This window comes from Cyprinus carpio, chromosome A22 (assembly GCF_018340385.1).
Source record: "Cyprinus carpio isolate SPL01 chromosome A22, ASM1834038v1, whole genome shotgun sequence".
Lineage (NCBI taxonomy): Eukaryota > Metazoa > Chordata > Actinopteri > Cypriniformes > Cyprinidae > Cyprinus > Cyprinus carpio.
The window spans coordinates 17723717-17745606 of NC_056593.1; the positions used below are offsets into that span (position 1 = coordinate 17723717).

A 21890-nucleotide genomic window follows, 5' to 3' on the forward strand; every position below is an offset into this window, starting at 1 on the left:
TTTGGAATGCAAAGATGCATCCTATGTGTTTGCCTCTTGAGTCTGCATCTGCACACTGCAAAAAGAAATCGACCATTTTTAGTTCTCCATGTGAGAGATAATTGAGAGATGTGGACCCACTGTGACGGCAGCCTGAGGCAACTCTACCCACAATTCTTTATTCTAAAACAAACTGATGCAGCCATTCATGAGCGCAAACAGAGTGCCTCGCCATCCACCACGAAAGATTCCGTTTGATCTCCAAAATACCTTTTAGGCATTTCAGAGTTAATTAGGTAGCTTGATTCTGCTTAAGTAGGGAATAACAGTTTTAAAACGTGCCACATCCCTCCCCAAAAAAGACATTGTGACACTGCTGGTGGAGTAGAATAAACTGAAACAGAACATCATTGCGGAACCTCCAGAATCCCAGTGGTTACAGATGTATATAATAAACACGCAAACATATAAAGGATAAGTATGCTGATCATTCTAGTTCAAGCGAGAGCTGTTTGATCTTGTCAAGTCAGAACAATAAAGCCCGATATAGATGGATGGAGAGATGGATGTATGGGCGTTTCTTGCTTCTGATATGCTAGGCAATGGCTGTCACTCTCATTATTATCAAGCTATAATTCTGCAAAACCCGTCGCTGAAAATGGAAGCGATCCTGGAGCATGTGTTACATAGATAAACACAGCATGTAATTATGGTGAATAGATGTCTGTGGGCTGATTGGCGCCCGCTGAAAGAGGTCAAAAAAATGGAAAGGAACGAATCAGGGTGTCCTGGTTTCCTCAGAGCAGAACATCCTACTCAAAAAGCGGCTGTTTGTTAATGATACGACACACTTGCACAAAGAACAAGGATATAAAACAAAACTGCTATCATGATCAGTCCATCTTGATTAGATGACAATTTTTATTTATTTATTTATTTGTTTGTTTATACTAGATGATTTTTCTTAAAGTTTTAATGAAGAGAAGAAGAAGAAGTGTGTGTACATCAACATAATAATAATAATAATAATAATAATAATAATAATAATAATAATAATAATAATAATAATAATAATAATACAAACTAAAGGAAAACAAATCCCAACCTTGTTAACTTAAAAATAAACCATGTTATTTAAATTAAAGATGATTTTGAATTCCGTTTTATCTTTAATTGAATATACCAAAAATAGAGTTCCTCAGACAAACAATAAGAAATACTTTATCTATAAGAATGATAAATGTGACGTATACATGCTAATGTGAAGCTAAATTACAACTTTTCAATACAAAATATATATATATATATATATATATATATATATATATATATATATATATATATGTGTATATATATATATATATATATATATATATATATATATATATATATATATATATATATATATATATATATATATATATATATATATGTATATATATATATATATATATATGTTATATATATATATATATTATTAATAATTTTGCAAAAACATAAGTGCATCAGTCTCTCTGAACATTTCTATTGAAAACGCAGATAATAACAGCAATTCCACAGGCAATTTTCCATTTATGTTTTCTTTTGTGAGGGGACTGAGAAGCTGTCATTTTCATGAAGTGTCATTGTGAGTCTAAATTCAAATACTCCAGAGCCCAGAGGACACTGAACTCTGGGTCTTCACTCCTTTAAACGCATTCCAAATGGCATTCAGCAAGAGAGAGGAAAAGGGGAAAACTGCACAGTAATACATGCAAGAGTATTTCTGTCTTGTATTGCAGTAAATATATTTGGTCTCACTTTATATTAAGTGCCCTTAACTATGTACTTGCATTTAAATTAATAATTTGGTACAATGTACGTACTGTGTACATACATGTACATACTATAAAAAAAAAAAAACATAACATATGTAATGAATTTATAATTACACTGTTGACCCTTAATCTTACCCATACCACCAAACCCCTCCATAACCTTAATCGTATCCCACCTGAATAGTAGCTAAAGTGATTTGCAACACAATATGAACCCAAAGTACATTGCACTTTTTTTTTTTTGATGTAAGTACGTAGTAGTTAAGGCCAATTAATATAAAATGAGACCAAATATTTAAACACACAATATTTAGACAAAAAGCAAAGCTGCAGATAATAATATATTAATATTTATTTGTATGTGCTTGTCTTGTTTTAAGCATAAATCCAGCTGAATTCATTGAGGTCTATACTTACTAAAATAATAATAAAAAAGTAACTTTGAAAATATGTTTCAAAATAATATATGTTCACATGAATTCTCAAGTCATATCAGTGCCCCAAAAAGATGTTTTATTTTTACAGAGTAAGTATCCTGATGGTGGCCGTCATGTTGAGATAACAAGACCAGCTAAATATATATATATATATATATATATATATTTTTTTTTTAAGACTATGTCATATTGTGCGACACTTTTGTTTGCAGAAGTTGTTAATAAGTCACTGATTTTTGCATAATGTATCCTTCACACCACTAGGTGTCAGCATAAAAAAAATATAAGTATTGAAAATGAAATAAAGATATATTTTCTAAAAACAATTCTAAATCGCACAGAGAATAAAACAATCAAAACACATGACTAGCCCCAGAATAGTACAACCTACGTCATGGGATGTAACACTTTTTAAGTAAAAATATCTTGTTTTATAGACATTTTGTTGTTATTACAGGAAAACAAGATGCAACTGCGCAACTGTTGCATTTTGGCACAAGCCACTGAAAACTGACAGTTAGGACTATTAATATTAGTGCTAACAATCTCATTACGTCTTTTTAATGGTGGCAGTGGGGATCATGCCACACACGTAATGACCTGTGTGCAGGAGCACATCAGAGAAACCCAAAAATGTATTACAAATTCACAGTGGCTTTCCAATCCAGCCCTCTTTAATTGCATCTTCTTCCATACAATCGTGATCCTGGACTACAGCCAACTCCTCTCTCGCTTCTCCCATTTCATTCATCAGAGCTGACTCTCCTTTGCCCCCCAGCGCACATTGTTGTTCCAGAGAGGACACCATGTGCTTTCTCTCTCATCACATACTCGGGCCCTTGATGTCTGTAAATTGGCCCTCACACCGACGGCGTCTCCGGGCGATGTGGACTGTCATTGCCAGCTGTCGCTGACAGAAACTGCCATCACCTCTAGTTCTTGAATGACTCAACTCTTTGTCCCGAGACTCCAGGAGCAGATAAGACACTCAATAAACAAGATTTCTTAATGTCTGTGTCTCACCAAAACCATAAACTTGTGGAAAACAGTGTCTGGATCTACAACATTTGGATGACTACAGCTTCTATCTCTATCTTGGTGAGTTATCAGAATCACAAATGGAAAAAAAGCACCACATATAATGTATATGTATATGTAATGTAAAAGACAACTATTTGTATAGTGGATGAGTTCTCACCGAATGCAACCACATTTAGTGATGCTTCATCCACACCACTAGGTGTCAGTGTATATTATATATATATATATAGTAGAATGCAACTATTTGTATAGTGGATGAGTTTTTAATATATAAATTAAAATCAGTGCAAGACTCCACTTTTTAAAGGGGTTATAGGATGCAATGTAAATTTTTTCCTTTCTCTTTGGAGTGTTACAAGCTCTTGGTGCGTAAAGAAGATCTGTAAAGTTGCGGTTCACTCAAGGCCGCGGTGTGTGATGCTGTTTCGTTGAGAAAGCGGAACTACTTTGTTTGGCCTTCCAAAAGAGGACACGACTAGAAATCATGTTTATATCATGTTTATAATGGGTTTTATGTTTATGTCTTGTCGCTCCGGCCGGACAGGGCATCACAATATGTTAAGGTTAACATTTCCGTCACACGCTTGAGGCATTCGGCCAATCACAACGCGCTGGATAGCTGGCCAATCAGAGCACACCTCACTTTTCATATCGCCTTGTAAAAATTGACGCGTTTCAGAAAGGTGGGGCATAGAGGAGAAACAATAATGTACAGTATGTGGAAAATAATGTTTTTTGAACCTTAAACCACATAAACACACTTCATTACACCAAATACACCAAATAATATAATTTTTAGCAGCATCATATGACCCCTTTAAATAAAACAAACAAAATTAGTGTAAATGAGATTTATTGCATAAAAACAACTCTAAAGGCCCGTTCATTCAAAGAGCAATAACTATAAAGATATATTATAACTATATAACTATATTAGCGTCCACACCAACAGGTGATAACGTTCTGTTTAGTATAAGCACGCACTGCAGTTTTGTTGTTTGCTCCTTTAAATCGTTGAGCTCCTTAAAGCAGGATGGATTCTGATTGGTTGTAAATGTTTTTATCCAACTTGCCTCCAACAAATTTGTTTTATATGTTTTTTTTATTCAAGTGTTTTATTTGGTATTATTTTTGATGTTATTTCAATATATCTTGTATGTAATTAATTGTAGCATTGTGTTGCGTCTATCATCATGAAATGACATATGACTGTCATTACCAATCAAAATGCGCGTTTATTTAAATGCAATTTGTGGACTTTTTACATGGTCCAACCTGATCTCATGGCAATTTGTACATATTTTACTAGGTGGCTAATTCATATGAATTTGTACAAATGACCACACCTAACCTGGCCCCTAAACCTACCCTCACAGAAATCATGCAAAATTGTGATTTACAGTGCATAGACATTTTATGAGCATGTGCGTTCTCTGGGATCAAACCCATGACCACATGATTGCATATTGTCGTATAACGCAATGCTCTACCAACTGAGCTATATGAATCCTGAAATGCAATTGTAGTATACGCTCTGATGGGTCGTATTTCAGGGATCTTGACAAATGACCTCTGCGGGCGTATTAGTTAGAGGACATCTTGTTTTTATCATCCATCAGCTGAAAAAAAATCTTAAAAGTGATTCCAACAATATTGTTCCTCTGTGTCATTATCGTTATTGTTGTGGTATGAACTCTGCTATTCTTTTTACATTTAGAACAGTTTTAAAAACTATAATTTATTGTTATCATTATAGTTTTCATCCTTGGTGTGGACATGGCTTAATTATCATACAAAAATGTCACTTTTCAATTAAAAATATTTTGTTTTGATGTTTTAGATACAGGAAAAAAAAGAAGAAAAAAAATGCTTCTTAAAAAATAGGTGTTTGGTTCATAGTTGCATTTAGGAATGATTGTACAACCATATTAGTGCTCAAAAATAGGACTCTATTATGCTGCTTTTTGAACGGCAATATAGCATGCAAGCAATTGTTGAAAACTTTTTTAAAAGCCAACATATGCTAATTTGTTTTTTGGTCTCATGCACGTAAAAGATGTCTATGTTACTACTCAAATAGCTAGACTTTTGATTAAACGCATACGATTTCCATTTTTTCAGTTTATACTGGCCAAACACTCTCCACTTAACCAAGAAAGGTGAAGAACTTCAAAAACAACTGTGAAACAAAACCAGCATAATTCTTATTCAAAAGTAGACCAATCAATATTTTTCGTCCTTTTCCTCTCCATCAAAATTGTGAAATTGCTTTGACTTGCAAGCTAAAATAACAACTCACAGCAACAGTGTAAAAGTAGCCCAATTGTGCAGGAAAACCACAATTGGTAACACTTGCTGGCGCCAAAAAATTAAACAGTCTGGGAATAAACAAATTGCACAACAGTTACCAGCAAGGATAGTGTTTTTCAGTCAGTTCTTGCCATCTTCGTGCAATGTGCATCAGACGGTTTGCGAACAGACTGTGGGCGTTCTGTGGGCGAGTCGACTGTCCGTCTGAGGCTAGTGCTATGTTAATACCAACTTGACATAAGGTGTAGGCGACAGTCAAATAGTTTCTATCTGATTTATGTTACTCCAAGTAACACCTCAAGTACTATCTAGTGGACCTCATTTTGACCTGGTAGACCATTTTGGTTAGGCTTGTTAGAGCTGCTAGACCACTTTGCACCTTGGTGTTTTGTGCAATGAATTATTAGCTGCTGAGAGCATCAAACCACTGAAATTCAATTTTGTGCAATAAAGAGGTTTGGTACAGCATTGGTTCCTCACTGTAAAATCTGTCCTGAAGCAAAACCATTTGTTGTACACTGTCTCTATTTTCCTGTGTGACAGTTGTGCACATCGTTAGTCAATTAAGTTAGTCAATCGAGTTTTCACCGGTTCAAATATCAATAAACATCTCTTGACAAGCATCGTATTTCTCAGAGAAATGTGAAAGGACATATAATACAATACAGAACAATTCTGGCTAACAATTTCTTTGTCATTCTTTTTATTTCGTTAGCACGTAGTCAATAGTATTGATTCCTACATTAATTACTCTGGATACTCCAGAGTGTTTATCCTTTGTGCTGATATTGACTTCTCCACAGGCTACGAGACAAAATACATGCATACACAATTTCAAAATGATTTTACAACTTAGAAATAGTACTTTAGTAATTATGCGTATCATTGCTTAAAAATGTAATGTTCTACTCAATCCTGGATTAATGCGTCCAAAGCTAAACCTACATTTTTATTTATTTATTATTTTTAAATAAGAAAGGAAAACAACCTTGCATGCATACTTCTGCTATCATGTTAGGAATATTCCCAAATTTCAGTTGACAATCTGGATGCGCAAGTACTCTATCTTGTAGCTGACTGGGAATTGGGAACCTGTCAGCCTGAACTAGCCATGATGAGCTGAGGGAAGCTTATGTAATTGAGAGCTCTGTTACAGAGGAGAATGTGCTTTGTATTCAGAAATGCAGTGCTAATAAGCTGGAGTCAATGAGCCTGACAGGATTCTTCTTCTTCTTCTTAAAAAAAAAAAAAAATCCTAGGGAAACAGTGGTAACTGTAATACTTTTTTAATCACTGCAGCAAGTGTTTATAATTCCTTGCTGGAAAATCCAGCTAAATAATCAAGAAAAAAATAAAAAATAAATAATATAATATATATAATATATATATATATATATATATATATATATATATATATATATATATATTATATATATATATATATATATTTATTTATTTAAAGCACAATGACAATGCCATGAAGCGTTTTTGACATAAGCTAATTTTATGTGTACATTTACGCAACTCTGTATTTCCGCATTGTCTGAAACACATCTCTATGGGCTTGTGTGCACTTTGATTGTGTGCGAGAACAGAGCGTGAGTATTGAATTGAGCTCTCTCTCGTTACTTATTCTTCTGGATTAAAATTGCTGGAATGTATAAATTGTCAAATTAATTTGTGAATCACGTGTGTGCCGAACAGTATAGGGTCCCATCCGTATGTATCACAGATCAACTGCAATCCCTGTTTAACCCCTAATATGTGACAGATCAGAGCAATCTTTCATTTACTTGTATAACATGAAATTGTCAAATTGCTACTCCATATCAATCACATACTGGGGAAGTCGTGGCCTAATGGTTAGAGAGTTTGACTCCTAACCCTAAGGTTGTAGGTTCGAATCTCGGCCTGGCAATACCACGACTGAGGTGGAGTTGAGCTTGGGAATGGACCCCCATCTGCTCCCCGGGCGCCGCAGAGTGTCATGTCTATATTCATTTTTCCAAGAACGTTCTTGCGACCCGGTAGCAATTCTACCATGGCCCGGTAGTGGATTGCGACCCAGTAGTTGGGGTCCCCTGAATTAGGTGGTCAACGAGTTAACAAAAATACCTGATCGCCTGTTGTTGCTAAAGATCAACTTAGACCAGTTACCATCAATGAAAAGACTGTACAGTTACCAGTTTACACATAATGTTTCAGCTAAGGTTTTCAGTCATGATGGCAAACAAGAGAAAACCTGCATTTCATAGCATGAGGGGTTTAGGCAAAAAGCTGTTAGAATTTACCTGTGCACTTTCTGCTAGTGTCTTCTTTCTTGGAGGAACTCATGAGCTTGCAGTTGAAGTTCTCCTCCCAGAATTCCGCAAACCAGACGTTCCTTCTATTGTTTTCCAGTGTGCGTGATGTAAAGTATTGGTCGAAACCTAAATGACAACGTAAAACAATTAGCGATAGCATCAGATAAACGGTAATATTACCTGAAAAGCCATTATTTTGTTTATACCTGAACATACCTAAATTGCTACACTAGTACATCTACCAAAAAAAAAAAATAAAAAAATTAATGATAATGTGCCAAGTTTGTTGGTTTCCTACATACTCACATGGACACGTACACACAAAAAGACAAAAAAGGAGATAGTCTGAAGAATATTGGTAACCAAATGGCTACCAGTTGCCAGTAGCCATCGCCTTCCATAGTATGGACAATATAAATACAATGGAAGTCAATGACTACATGCTACTGCTCCAACATTTACCAAGTACTATTTACCAACATAACAACACTGATGTTTTCGTGCATTATTACACACCAGATAATTTTGAATGAACATTCTATTGAATCACTGGAAGAACATTTGTTCATAATTTTGACTTGTCAGCCTTATTCACACTTTTTTTTTTTTTAAATCATACATTTCTGTACAAATCACATTGCACAAATTTATACAAAACGACTTTGTAAAATAGTTACATTTTCACATGGGATTGATTAGTGATTTCATCATCATCCTGCTGAACTGAATTACTGAGCAAGAATGTGATGCTAGTATAATTGTAACTAATTGTATAATCGTAACCAGTTTCTGTGAGCTATTAAATCACAGGTACAGCATTTCAACATTTTTATAGAGAAGTTACAATTGTTGAATCATCAGCCTTGGAGTGAAAAGGCCACAACACATTTGTGTGGCAAAAATTCTGCATCCCCAAAAAATCATTAACATCTTCATTTACCATTCTTCACCTTCAGGTTGTTTAGCATGTATTCAGACTGTTCGCCATCAGCAGACAAACAATAACATTTATCAATCCAGATCCTGAAGAGTCTTTTGAGTCTGTCCTTGTTGTCTGCCATCAAGGCTAATAACATGCCTCATCTAAATAGGTTTGTGCTTCAGGACACTATGGCTCTCATCCACAGTGTAGCTACAAAGACAAAGGTCAGCAGAACTTTTAATTTTGCCACAGGCATCGGCTAACCTTACATAGTCATAACTCATTTAAACTTTGTTTGCTTCCACTCAGCAGACTGCAAAAGAAGTGAGTCTGGGTCTGTTTTGCCCACTAGAAAATAAGTGATAAGGTGTTATCATTAAGCTGCTACAGCAGAGCTGCCCTAAGCCAGTCAACAAATGCAGCTGACGTCTTTAATGCACTCCTGGGCATTGCATACTCTCGAGTCGGAGCAAGTATTTGGATTATCTGCGGGTGCAAAGCTGCATGGCCCGTGTTGGCATCTTAAGGGCTGGAGTCTGGTGGTGAAGTCCGGTCACTTCCTCTGTGATCGATTGAATCAAGATTTGCCTCGAATACTCAGTGCACGTAAAACAAGTAACTGACTTACATCACCACACTTTTCTGAAGTGCCTATAGACTTCATTCAGGGTAGCACCATATGTAATTTCTGACAGGAATGAAAACTAAGCTGTGAAGGATAGAAGTACAGAGCGTTCAATGGACTGTACTGCAGTTTAACAACATATTGATTGTTTAGCTAATGAAACATCTTTTCAAAAATAACTTTCAGGAGACTATAACTCCACAAAGCGATTTCTGGACATTTATTTAGCACATACTATTGTGAAATCTGTAAGTCTATCCCTCACAGCCTCGTTTACATCCACATTAAATTCAATATGGTGTCTTACCTGATTAAAGTATATTAAGACTTTTTTGGAGAGAAAGTAGAGAGAGTAAAGAAAATAATGGGAAGGAAGGGTGAAAATAAGCATATGCAAGCCAGATTCAATCTCAGGTTTCCCACATGTGCACCATGAGAAGGTGCATTTTTGCATAAATTCTTGCCTAAACAACTAACGTAAAACTGATTTTACAAACGGTAGCACTTTATTTTACAGTCCTGTTTCTCATGTACGTACTATGTACTTTTTATAGTAATTATAATAACTATGTAATAACTAGGTACTAACCCTGACCCTACCCCTAAACCTAACCCTAACCCATGTAGTTACCTTGTATTACCAGAACTTACTCTTACTCTTACTCTGTATTACTCTTAGATAAATACACTGTAAGTACACTATAAGTACATGTAAGTACACATACTGTAAAATAAAGTGCAACCTTACAAACTATTTGTGAACCAGATGTGAACTGAATGTAATTATTCAATTGAATTACAAATAAAAACAGTTCTACATATGATTTACACAGACATTTGTTTAGTTCATCGAGAACTGAATGTGTGAAGAGAAAAGGGCAATGAAAATGTGAATTGGTTGTGAGTCAGATCCAAACCCACTTTTCACACTTGAGTGCCAAGTATGTGCACCGACTGCTAGGCTGTGGCTCTCATTACACACAATGGGCCTTTTTCATGTAGCATGTGTAAATCTAATGTTAATAAAGCAAACAACTGGTTTTATGAAAGATTTGCAAGCCAGTTTAATTCAATATTAATACTTAAAAAGCTAAAGATGTTAATAAAAAAACTTCACACTACAAATTAATTACACAGAAAGATTGTTACATTAGAATTGAAACGTTTTATCAGACATTTGTTTTGCTTACAAAAGACATGTAATGCTGAGAGAGTCAGGTGGAACACGATCAGGAAATGTTGCAAGCCAGATTTGAACTTGTTTTTCCCACATGAGCATCATAGCTCAACAACGCCAGTGTATGTGCAGTAATTTTAAAGCCATGGCTCTGACAACACATGTATCCCTTTCATGAAACACAAGCAGAAATATGTCTATGTAAATCGTTCGTAAAATCATTTGTACGATAACTGTCCCATTTTTACACAAAATGTTTTAATACATAATTCCCATAAAATCCAAGCAGATCAAATTTCTCTGCATGTAGTTCATAAAACCATTCTTGCATAAAACTTTGCATCGTAAATTATTTTATGAACAGGTTACCATAAAATTTGTTCTGCTCATGTTTTATGAATAAATGCCATAATCACTACAACATACTGACCCATGCTCAAAAACTGCTGTTTATGTTCTATGGCCTTAGCAGCTAAATTATTCCTCAGGCTGATTGATGCATGTTTTCAGTTTATTTGTCAGATGACCTCGACCAAATGTGCTCTACCCATCCCTCCACGGGCGTACTTGACTCAGAAACGGATCCTCGGCAGGTTTGCGTGCTCGCTCATAAATTCTGCTAATTGCAGCTTATTTGTACACAAGCCTTGTACACAAGAAACTCCCAAAGGCCTGTCTGTGTCATTTTCTCCATGTCTGGAGGACAAAGCTTAGAGCTTCACCTTTTGTTTAAAGCGTTCAACAGCTGCACTGTTGCTGAGAAATTAACAGGCAGCCTGTGAACCTCCACCACAGCGGGATTCAGGAACTATCCTTGCTATCCAATAATGTCACTTTTTTTTATAAATATTAATTAACAATATATCTAAAATAAGACTTTTGACCAGACTTTACATTAGTCAAAAGCCATAGGAGGGATTAGATTAGACACGAAGCCGTTAAATAAAGCACTAGAGATGAAAAAATTATGGGGAGACAGTTTAAAATGATCCATTACAGTGTAGCATCGCATTCATAATTTATCTTCCTAATGTATTCGAATGGACAGAATATATATCTGTGCATTACATAAAAATAAAGCAATATTAAAAAAATAACCTATATATATTTTACATATAAAATAAAAATGTACAGTAACAATAATTAAGAAAGAGTGAAAGAACGAACAAACAAACAAACAAATAAATAAAGCAATACAACCGTTTTCAATTTAATATTAACTCAACATTTATTTATTTATTTATTTATTTATTTATTTATTTATTTATTTATTTATTTATTTGAGCATCAAATCAGCATATTAAAATGATTTCTGAAGGATCATGTTACACTGAAGACTGGAATAATGATGCTGAAAATACATAAAACTTTAAAATATGTTAAAATAGAAAATAAAGTACAATATTTCACAAAATTACTGTTTTTTATATGTTTAATTAAATAAATGAAGCCTTTGAAAGGATAAATGATTTTGCTAAAAAAAAAAAAAACTTTTTAAAAGACATTTGTAAATCTTACAATTACATAAAAAATCTTTTTAAAAGACATTTAAAAATCTTACAATTACATACACATATACATACAATAATAATAATAATAATAATAATAATAATAATAACAATATAATTAATGTGTAGTATACAATTAATAAATGACTAATTAATCACACATTTTTCTGTAATTAATCATGATTAATTGTACCTAACAGAGTGTGTAAACATTTATTTTAAATATTTGTTTATTGACATCTTTTTTACTATGTACTATTAATAAAGGCAAGATTTTTATTTTTTTTTTATCTATTTTTGGGGATAAAATTAGCAAATATAGCCGTTGAATACTATAGTAAAAATTGTGCCATAATTTTTAACATTAATAGGCCTAAACTGTTACAGAACATTACTAAACATTCATAACTATTATCATAATTGCAGAAATTAATGTGTTTATGAGAAGAGAGAGACTTTAGATCAATCATGACACAAACAAGCACATCCAAGTAGGAAACCCACATATGTATTCCTCCCTAGGGCATGCATTTAAACTGAAAAGACTGAAGACCAGCATGCGTTCCTTTAAAGCACATGTAGGCAGTCGTATGTGTCTTTCCAGCTCTTCAACAGGCATCGCCACGGAAGATTAATTCAGGCAGGCCTACGTCGTTTCCTTCTGACTCCGCAACCCACGACCAATCCATCGTCATGGGAACCGTGCAAGCAAATGAGAAGGTTCCCACACCACTCCTGGACCACTTTATAAAACATTGCAGTTTTTAGACATCCCAAGGCCTCAAGAAGAGACGTTCCATCAGAAATCCTAACTTGTGGCATCATGCCATGCGGGAAACCTTAGGTGACAATCGCTAGCGCTGACGACGCTTCAAATAAAGTGCCTGAGTCTCAAGTGCCACGCTAGATCTTAGCCTCCTCGCTGTGATTTTATGGACGGTCTGAGGTTAAACGTTGCTCAGAGCCTGTTGGGAGAAAAGGCAAACCGAACTGATCTCCAAATCAACAACGATCACACTCCAAGCTGTCACTCCACTTCGAGTGTCTCCGAGCTGCTGATATAATGTTGTTGCGAAGCGCAGCCGGCTAATGTACTCGCAATTTGTCTCCGTCTCTGAAGTGAGCTCCAGACAGATGGGGACTGACAACTTCAGATCGATTCAGCTAAAACAAGTCATTGGGGGAGGTGGTAAGAAAACAGATAATAATTTAGATGAGCATCAAGCTTGCATAATTTCAGTGGCGGTTTTTGTCAGACGAACAAGAAAAATAAGGAAATAAGCTTCTGTTTTCTTGGAAAACTGCTTGCATTGGCAATCATTTGAATGGTGTCAGACTAAAGAAAAAAAATAGTAGATTAATGTATGTACAGTAGCAACTATGAAAATAGGTTAAAAAAAAAAACTAAAACCTTCTCAGCACTGATTCGACCAAATGTAGACGAAATGCTGAAATGCTTTCATTGTTTTGTTGTTATATTCAGAAACATGTCTTAGAAAGCATTGGTATATTTAGATTCCTAACACATTCTAATTAGGGTTTGTTCTAAATATTAAACTTAATTTTTTTTTGTAGATAATTGTAGGCTTTTAATTAAGTAATTAATTAATTTGTAATTTTTTTGCAGCCTGTGCTAAAAATAAAATAAAATAAAATAAAATAAAATAAAATAAAATAAAATAAAATAAAATAAAATAATAAAGATGTACATATACTGTAATTTAAAAATTGGGGTCAGTATGATTTTTTTTTTTTTTTTTTATTTTGATTAAATGATTGATTGACTGATTGGTAATGTAAAACATTATTATTATATTATTATTATTTTCAGCAAGGATGCATTAAACTGATCAAAAGTGATAGACTTTTGCATTATTAGAATAACATTTCTATTTTAAATAAATGTTATCCTTCGAAATTTCAGTTCATCAAAGAATACTGAAAAAGTATCATGATTTCCACGAAAAACATAGATCAGCATAGATAATAGTAATAAGTGTTTCTTGAGCAGCAAATGAGCATATTAGAATGATTTCTGAAGGATCATGAGTTATAAAATCTCCCATTGTTTTACATTTATAGAACATTCAGAATACAACAACAACAACAACAATAATAATAATAATAATAATAATAATAATAATAATAATAATAACAACAATAATAAATTTTAGAAAAATAAATTACGTTTGCATGCTGAATTGTGATTACTTTCTTATGTTGTGGAATATATAAACATTAAAAATTAAGCTTGTGTCAAAAGTGTCATTTTGTTTGTATGTTTATTTATCTTCATACTGTAGCTCCTACTTGTTTATCACTGCTTGTTCTATTTAAAGCAAAACCGGTTTTTGACATGAATTATTGCAACCTCAACTCTCTTAAAATATTCAGTTTCGGCTGAAAATAAACTGAACAAAATTATAAACGCAACACTTTTGTTTTTGCCCCCATTTTTCATGAGCTGAACTCAAAGATCTAAGACCTTTTCTATGTACACAAAAGGCCTATTTCTCTCAAATATTGTTCACAAATCTGTCTAAAACTGTGTTAGTGAACACTTCTCCTTTGCCGAGATAATCCATCCACCTCACAGGTGTGGCATATCAAGATTCTGATTAGACAGAATGATTATTGCACAGGTGTGCCTTAGGCTGGCCACAATAAAAGGCCACTAAAAAATGTTTGATTTAACACTGAGATTTAACACTAAACAGCTCTGCAGTAGATTTAACTTATATAATGCAATATAACTGGTCCAGAAAATAACTGAATACCATATCTCTCAGTGTGGCATAAATGTTGTTGACCTCTTGTGGTTAAAGACACTATAAAAATATATATTTAATCCTAGGCTTTTTAGGCCCCGTCCACACAGATATTTCTTGAGACGAGGAACAAAAAAAATAGGGAAAGCTCTGGCTTCGTGTGGACGTAGCCTTAGTCCATGCCATTTTTAGCTGTTATGCAAGTGTACTTCTAATTTTAAAAAAAATGACAGTATTATTGTTTATCAGTTACACTGAGAGAAATGGTGTACGATTTACTTTAGGAAACAACTTTTATTCAGAAATTGCTAGTAAAAATGTTAAATAATTACTTTAAAAAATTATAATTAGTAAATAGTTACTTTCTCATTTATATATTAAAAAAATATATATCTCTCAAATATGGCCACTTTGAGTTGAAAATTTGATTCATGTAATTCCTAACTGAATGTGACAAGACAAAACATTTTGCTTTTTTGACAAATTAGGCACACAATTAAAAGGGCATGTGTGCATACTGATTTGCAAATAGTTCAAAATAATTACTTCTCAACTAGAATTAGACCTAGATATCAGTTCTTATTTCTATTTACCTTTCTATTTTCTTTATGCAAATAAATAAAAATAGACAGACAGACAGACAGACAGAGACAGACAGACAGACAGACAGACAGACAGACAGAGATAGATAGATAGATAGATAGATAGATAGATAGATAGATAGATAGATAGATAGATATATAGATAGATAGATAGATAGATAGATAGATAGATAGATAGATAGATAGATAGATAGATAGATAGATAGATATCAGTTATCAGAAACGTGTGATTTCTTTTATGTTGTTGATTGTTATAGGACTCTTTTCATTGAAACCCTGAGTGCAGGGCAAGTTGTTTCATGTTTTGTTTTGTTATTTTCTCAATACTTTATATTTTAATTTAAGGAAGCTGTAGGGAGGTGGGTGCCATTCATTTTTATATTTTTTTTTTCTCCTGTTTATAGGTATGAGTTAGGTTTAGCATTGTCTTTTGTTTGCACTGTTATTTTGGGTTAAGATTATTTAGTTAACTAAAATAGTAAGACTTATTTTTTTTGTTGTTATTTTGGCCATTGCTCCCTCCTGAATTGCCTCCACATAAGATCTTTTGTTTTCTTTGTTACTGTTTCTTCTATGTTCCACCAATAAACCTTTTTTGCTTTATGTTTGGTTCGGGTGTTGAATCAGTGCTGGGATGGGAGACAAGGGCTCTGAAGACGTACAATTTTGTCTAGTTCATTTGAATTTTATTTAATTTTATCTGTCCCTTCTCTACCCTAGACAGGGGAGTTTGTAACTATATATATAATATGCATAATTGCAAGCAAAAAAAGTCTGAATTGTGTGATATAAACTCAGAATTGTGAGATAAAAAGTCAGAATTACATTATTATTATTATTATTAGTAGTAGTAGTAGTAGTATTTTAACTCATTTATTATTATTGATTAATTATTTTAACATACTTTAATTTTTTACTTAATTCCATGGCAGAAACTGACTTCCAAATAACACATTAAATTAAACATGACATTTAAAAATAAATAAATAAATAAAATAATAATAATATATATATAAAGCAAAAGCAAGTAGCAAATCACAGTTCATAGCCGTGATGCAAACTAAAGGCTATTAGCTATTCAGTAAAGGGGAGGGGCCAATCAATAAATCTCACCCAAATTTCCTGCTTAAATGTATGTAATTTGTCAACACAGGAAGCAAAAATGGATTTCATGATGATGTTGTTAAAGGAACACAAAATCCACACCATCATATAATAATATTATTGTTGCTTCTAGGTAAGTGTTCCTATCAAAGTGAGCATAAATGATAACAGTCCCAATACTTTCAATCTCACTTGTAATGGTGGTGATGGTGAAAGGCTTGGCATTGTGAGTTTAGGGTCATAATCAGAAATCCTGGAGAGACAGTTCCAGGCTCCCTATTGTTAGAGAGTCATCTACTACATAACACAATAAGCACCTAAACAAACAAACCCAGTCGGAGGTCACAACAGAGGCCTGGTCACCAGCTGTGAGCCTAATGGCCAAATTAAAACTAAACCGAGAAACTGAAATGCCACATGATAAGGCAGAGAGGAACCGCTTTGTGCACAGTTTGATCCAATTACAGACTGGGCCAACAATGTCAGATTCCTGCTAGCTCACATGCTAACGTCCGAGTAACAGCAGGTGGAGAAAGTTTGATGTTTAAAAAGTTTGTTTTGTGAGGTGACTATTGTTTAGAGTGGTGAGTCATGATTCAACAATTCATTACAGTTTTACTCTGATAATAATGATGAAACAAATTAGTGAAACATATCCACGGTTTACTAAACCGATGGAACAAATTTGCTAAAATGATGAAACAAATTATTGAAACGTGACCACAATTTATTAAAACAAGGGAACAAATTAGTGAAACATCCACGATTTACTAAAACTATGGAACAAATTAGCAAAATGTGACCTCAATTTACTAAAACGAGGAAACAAACTTGCTGAAATGATGAAACAAATTAGCGAAGCATGGTCACAGTTTACTAAAATAAAGGAACAAATTAGCGAAACATGGCCACAATTTACTAAAACGATGGAACAAATTTGCTAAAATGATGAAACGAATTAGTGAAATATGTCCAGGATTTACTAAACATATGGAACAAATTTGCTAAAATGATGAAACAAATTAGTGAAACATGTTCACGATTTACTAAAATGACGGAACGATTTAGTGAAACGTGACCACTTTTTATTAAAACAAGGAAACAAATTAGTGAAACATCCACGATTTACAAAAACTATGGAACAAATAAGCGAAACGTGACCTCATCTTACTAAGATGAGGGAACAAATTTGCTGAAATTATGAAACAAATAAGCGAATCATGGTCACAATTTGCTAAAATTTGGGAACAAATTAGCGAAACTTAGCCACAGTTTACTAAAACGATGGAACAAATTTGCTAAAATGATGAAACGAATTAATGAAACATGTTCACGATTTACTAAAACGACGGAACGATTTAGTGAAACGTGTCCACAATTTACTAAAACAAGGGAACAAATTAGCGAAACGTGACCTCATCTTACTAAGATGAGGGAACAAATTTGCTGAAATTATGAAACAAATAAGCGAAGCATGGTCACAATTTGCTAAAATGAGGGAACAAATTAGCGAAACTTGGCCACAGTTTACTAAAACGATGGAACAAATTTGCTAAAATGATGAAACGAATTAATGAAACATGTCCACGATTTACTAAAACGACGGAACGATTTAGTGAAACGTGTCCACAATTTACTAAAACAAGGGAACAACTTAGTGAAACGTGACCTCATCTTACTAAAATGAGGGAACACATTTGCTGAAATTATGAAACAAATAAGCAAAGCATGGTCACAATTTGTTAAAATGAGGGAACAAATTAGCCAAATATGGCCACAGTTTACTAAAACGATATAACTAATTAGTACAAACTTGTAATAATTGAACTAAAACAGTGGAACTAATTAGTAAAATGTGGCCAAAACAATTTTATGAATTAGTACAATTTAGCCATGATTTAACCAAAATAAAGGAAAAAATAAGTACAACATGGCCACAATTTAACAACATTAATAACACATGGAAACATATAATTAAGTTGTGGAAACAAATTCTTAATTTATGGCAATAACATCTTTTTTTCATTTTTTTCACATCTTTAAAACATTTTATATTCTAGTAGCTAAATGGCAGTACTGACATTCCTATGATTATCCTTGCATCATCCTCTGGCATCTCTAGGCCATTCCCTAAGTGCTCGTCACATTGGAGCACTTGGGCTATTCCTGAAGAGATATCTTTGCTGACAGGCTGCTAGCTAGATTTCAGCATGACTTACCTGACTGGTGAGTGAGCTCGTGCTGCACTGCACAGCTATGGGCTGTTTTGGCCAGTGAAGGTTTCATAATTCAAGTAAAGACGGGAAATTAATTTAACCCTCAGGTTCTGTATAAGGTTTGAAATACCTCAAGCCCTGTTTGACTTTTATTAATTTTATGAGAATGGATTAAAAATAAGAGGTTTCAAGGTTCATGATACATTGCTTCTGTCTGAGAACCACAGGTGTGAAATATTAGTAGTAGGGCTGTAACTTTAATGGTACTGTAACTGGTATTTTTCAATAGACAGTAGTGCTTAATACTTGTAGCCTGGGCAGTGGTATAATTGCATAATTTCAAGATTTAAAGCAAAAAGAGAATGGTCTGATTTTAGATTTGTGAAATGATCCTGCACAAAACAAAAACATCGGAGGGGCTGAATGAAAATGCAAAATTATTCTCTGACAATAAGTGGCACTTATGGAACAGCACTGCCCTCAAAGGCAAAAGACATTAACACGCTAGACAGTGTTCACCCTAAGCTGGAAACAGCAGGTGATGAACACAGAACGGTAACAAAATTCAGGGACAGTTACACACAGGTGTAGTAGTGTGCAAATTCTACTACATGGGGATGTTTTAGATAACTGTAAAATAATTCACTTTCACATTTTTTTTTTAATAGTTATTGAAAATATTATATTATATTATTTTATTATATTATATTATATTATATTATATTATATTATATTATATTATATTATATTATATTATATTATGAAGAATTGAACTATACTGCTTGAGATTTTATTATTATTATTATTAGTAGTAGTAGTAGTAGTAGTATTAATTTTTTTTTATTTTTTTTGGTAGTAGTGGTATTATTAATGCTATTTTTTTTGTGGCATAAATATGTGTATCATTTAGTTGCATCAAGGGTTAAATCAAATATAAATAGCACATTAAAGTTAAAAGTTACACACTTGTTTTTGAGTGTGTGCTGTATAGGTCTGGCATAAAGAATGTTTTTGCTCAGGTGGCAGAAATGTCTGCCCAATAGAGAAAAGTTTTGCTCAGCAAGAAAAGAAAGAAAAATAAAAATATAGAAAAAACATTGCCACTAGAGTGTGGAACTGAGAAAAATGACCAAATTATTTATAGGTAGGAATCTTGAGCTCAAACTAGATTTTTACCCCTATTTTGAAGTTACAGTACCCTGCCTTTGCATTGCACCCTACCCCAACGTCCCAGCACTGATTCAACACCCGAACTATTTTACAAGTCAAGCAGAAAGGTTTTTAGACAACATAGGAAAACATTAGGAAAAAAAAAATAAATAATAAAAATCCTACATGGAAGCAATTGACTTCAGGAGGGGGCAATAGCCAAAATAACATACAAAAACATTTCTAAACTTATCTCCCTCTCTACCTATAACCAGGAGACAGAAAAAGACATACAAACAAATGGCACCCACCTCTCTAAAGCTTCCTTAAATTAAAACATAAAATACAAAATAAATAATTAAACCAAATATGAAACAACTAGCCCTGCACTCGTTGTATATACGGATACACGTTGTTCTGAGAAAAAAATAAAAATAATAATAATTAAATTAGTTTCAGTGTAGCTAGTTACTTTTTGGTAGTAACTTGTAGTGTAGCTAGCTACTTTTTCAGAAGGGTTACTTGACTGTAGCTTAACTATTTTAACTTATGAGTAGGTTGTGGCTTATCAAGTTACAGTTTCAGAGTACATTGGCAGTTTGTCCCGTATTTAAGGCATATGCCGTATGACCACCTAGACCATATGAATAACAAACTCTAAAATGAGAATTAATCATTATTTATGGACAAGTGTTTGATATGTGAACATTGCCGTTTGAGGAAAGCTTTAAGACCAAGCAAAATGCTCTGCTGGCTGCTCGCTCCCGCTTCACAGCAGTGGGATTCACATTAATGGCAACTCCCCTCCCCGTCCACATTTTGGCTTCAGCAAATTAGTTTTGGCAAATACAAACAGCGTGATTATTTATCATGTAGCTAATTTTATACAGTATGTATATAATATATATATACAGGACAGACCAAAAGTTTGGAAACTACTATTTTTAATGTTTTTGAAAGAAGTTTCTTCTGCTCATCAAGCCTGCATTTATTTGATCAAAAATACAGAAAAAAAAATGTAATATTGTGATATATTATTACAATTTAAAATAATTGTTTTAAAATTTATTATACTTTAAATTATCATTTATTTCTGTGATGCAAAGCTGAATTTTTAGGATCATTATCACATGGTGAATTAAAGAAAATATATTATTAGAATATATATTATTAGATTTTTTATTTATTTTTTTGAATAAATGCAGTTCTTTTTAACCTTTTATTCATCAAATATATTAGACAGCAGAACTGTTTCCAACACTCATAATAAATCAGAATATTAGAATGATTTCTAAATGATCATGTGATAGACTGGATGTTACATGTGACACTGAAGGCTGGAGTAATGAGGCTGAAAATTCAGCTTTGCATCACAGGAATATATATATATATATATATATATAAAGTATATTCAAATAGAAAACTATTATTTTAAGTTGTAATAATATTTCACAATATAACTGTTTTTTTCTGTATTTAAGATCAAATAAATGCAGGCTTGATGAGCAGAAGAAACTCTTTTCAAAAACATTAAAAATAGTAATGTATCCAAACTTTTGGTCTGTACTGTATATACATATTATATAGATATATATATATATATATATATATATATATATATATAAATATATATATATTCTACTTGGCTTTTATTTATTTTTATTTCAGTTACTTATTTTAGAATAAGTAATAAGTAGCATAAGTAACTTATGATTGTTCTTTTTTGTCTTCCATCTATCATGTCTTTTATGTATTTTATTTATATCTCATTCTATATTTATTAGCTTTATTTCAATTAATAATTTTGGTTTTATATATTTACATATTTTAGAAATACATATAAAAAGGGAAGAGAAAGTAGTACATTGATTTATGTTGTAGATAAATTATAAAGTAGATTTATTTAGATCTCCCTCCCTTCCTACCCCACAT

The 21890-nt window shown here is 33.1% G+C and overlaps 1 protein-coding gene across 4 annotated transcripts in view; it reads right to left on the minus strand.

The window, feature by feature from the left end:
* The window catches only part of LOC109066562 (metabotropic glutamate receptor 7-like), a 200621-nt gene that overhangs the window by 83530 nt on the left and 95201 nt on the right, over positions 1–21890 (minus strand). For all 4 annotated transcript variants that reach the window (XM_042712141.1, XM_042712140.1, XM_042712143.1 and 1 more), the window contains exon 5: positions 7876–8013. In XM_042712141.1, coding sequence (XP_042568075.1) covers positions 7876–8013 — 138 coding nt within the window. The remainder of the gene's footprint in view (positions 1–7875; positions 8014–21890) is intronic.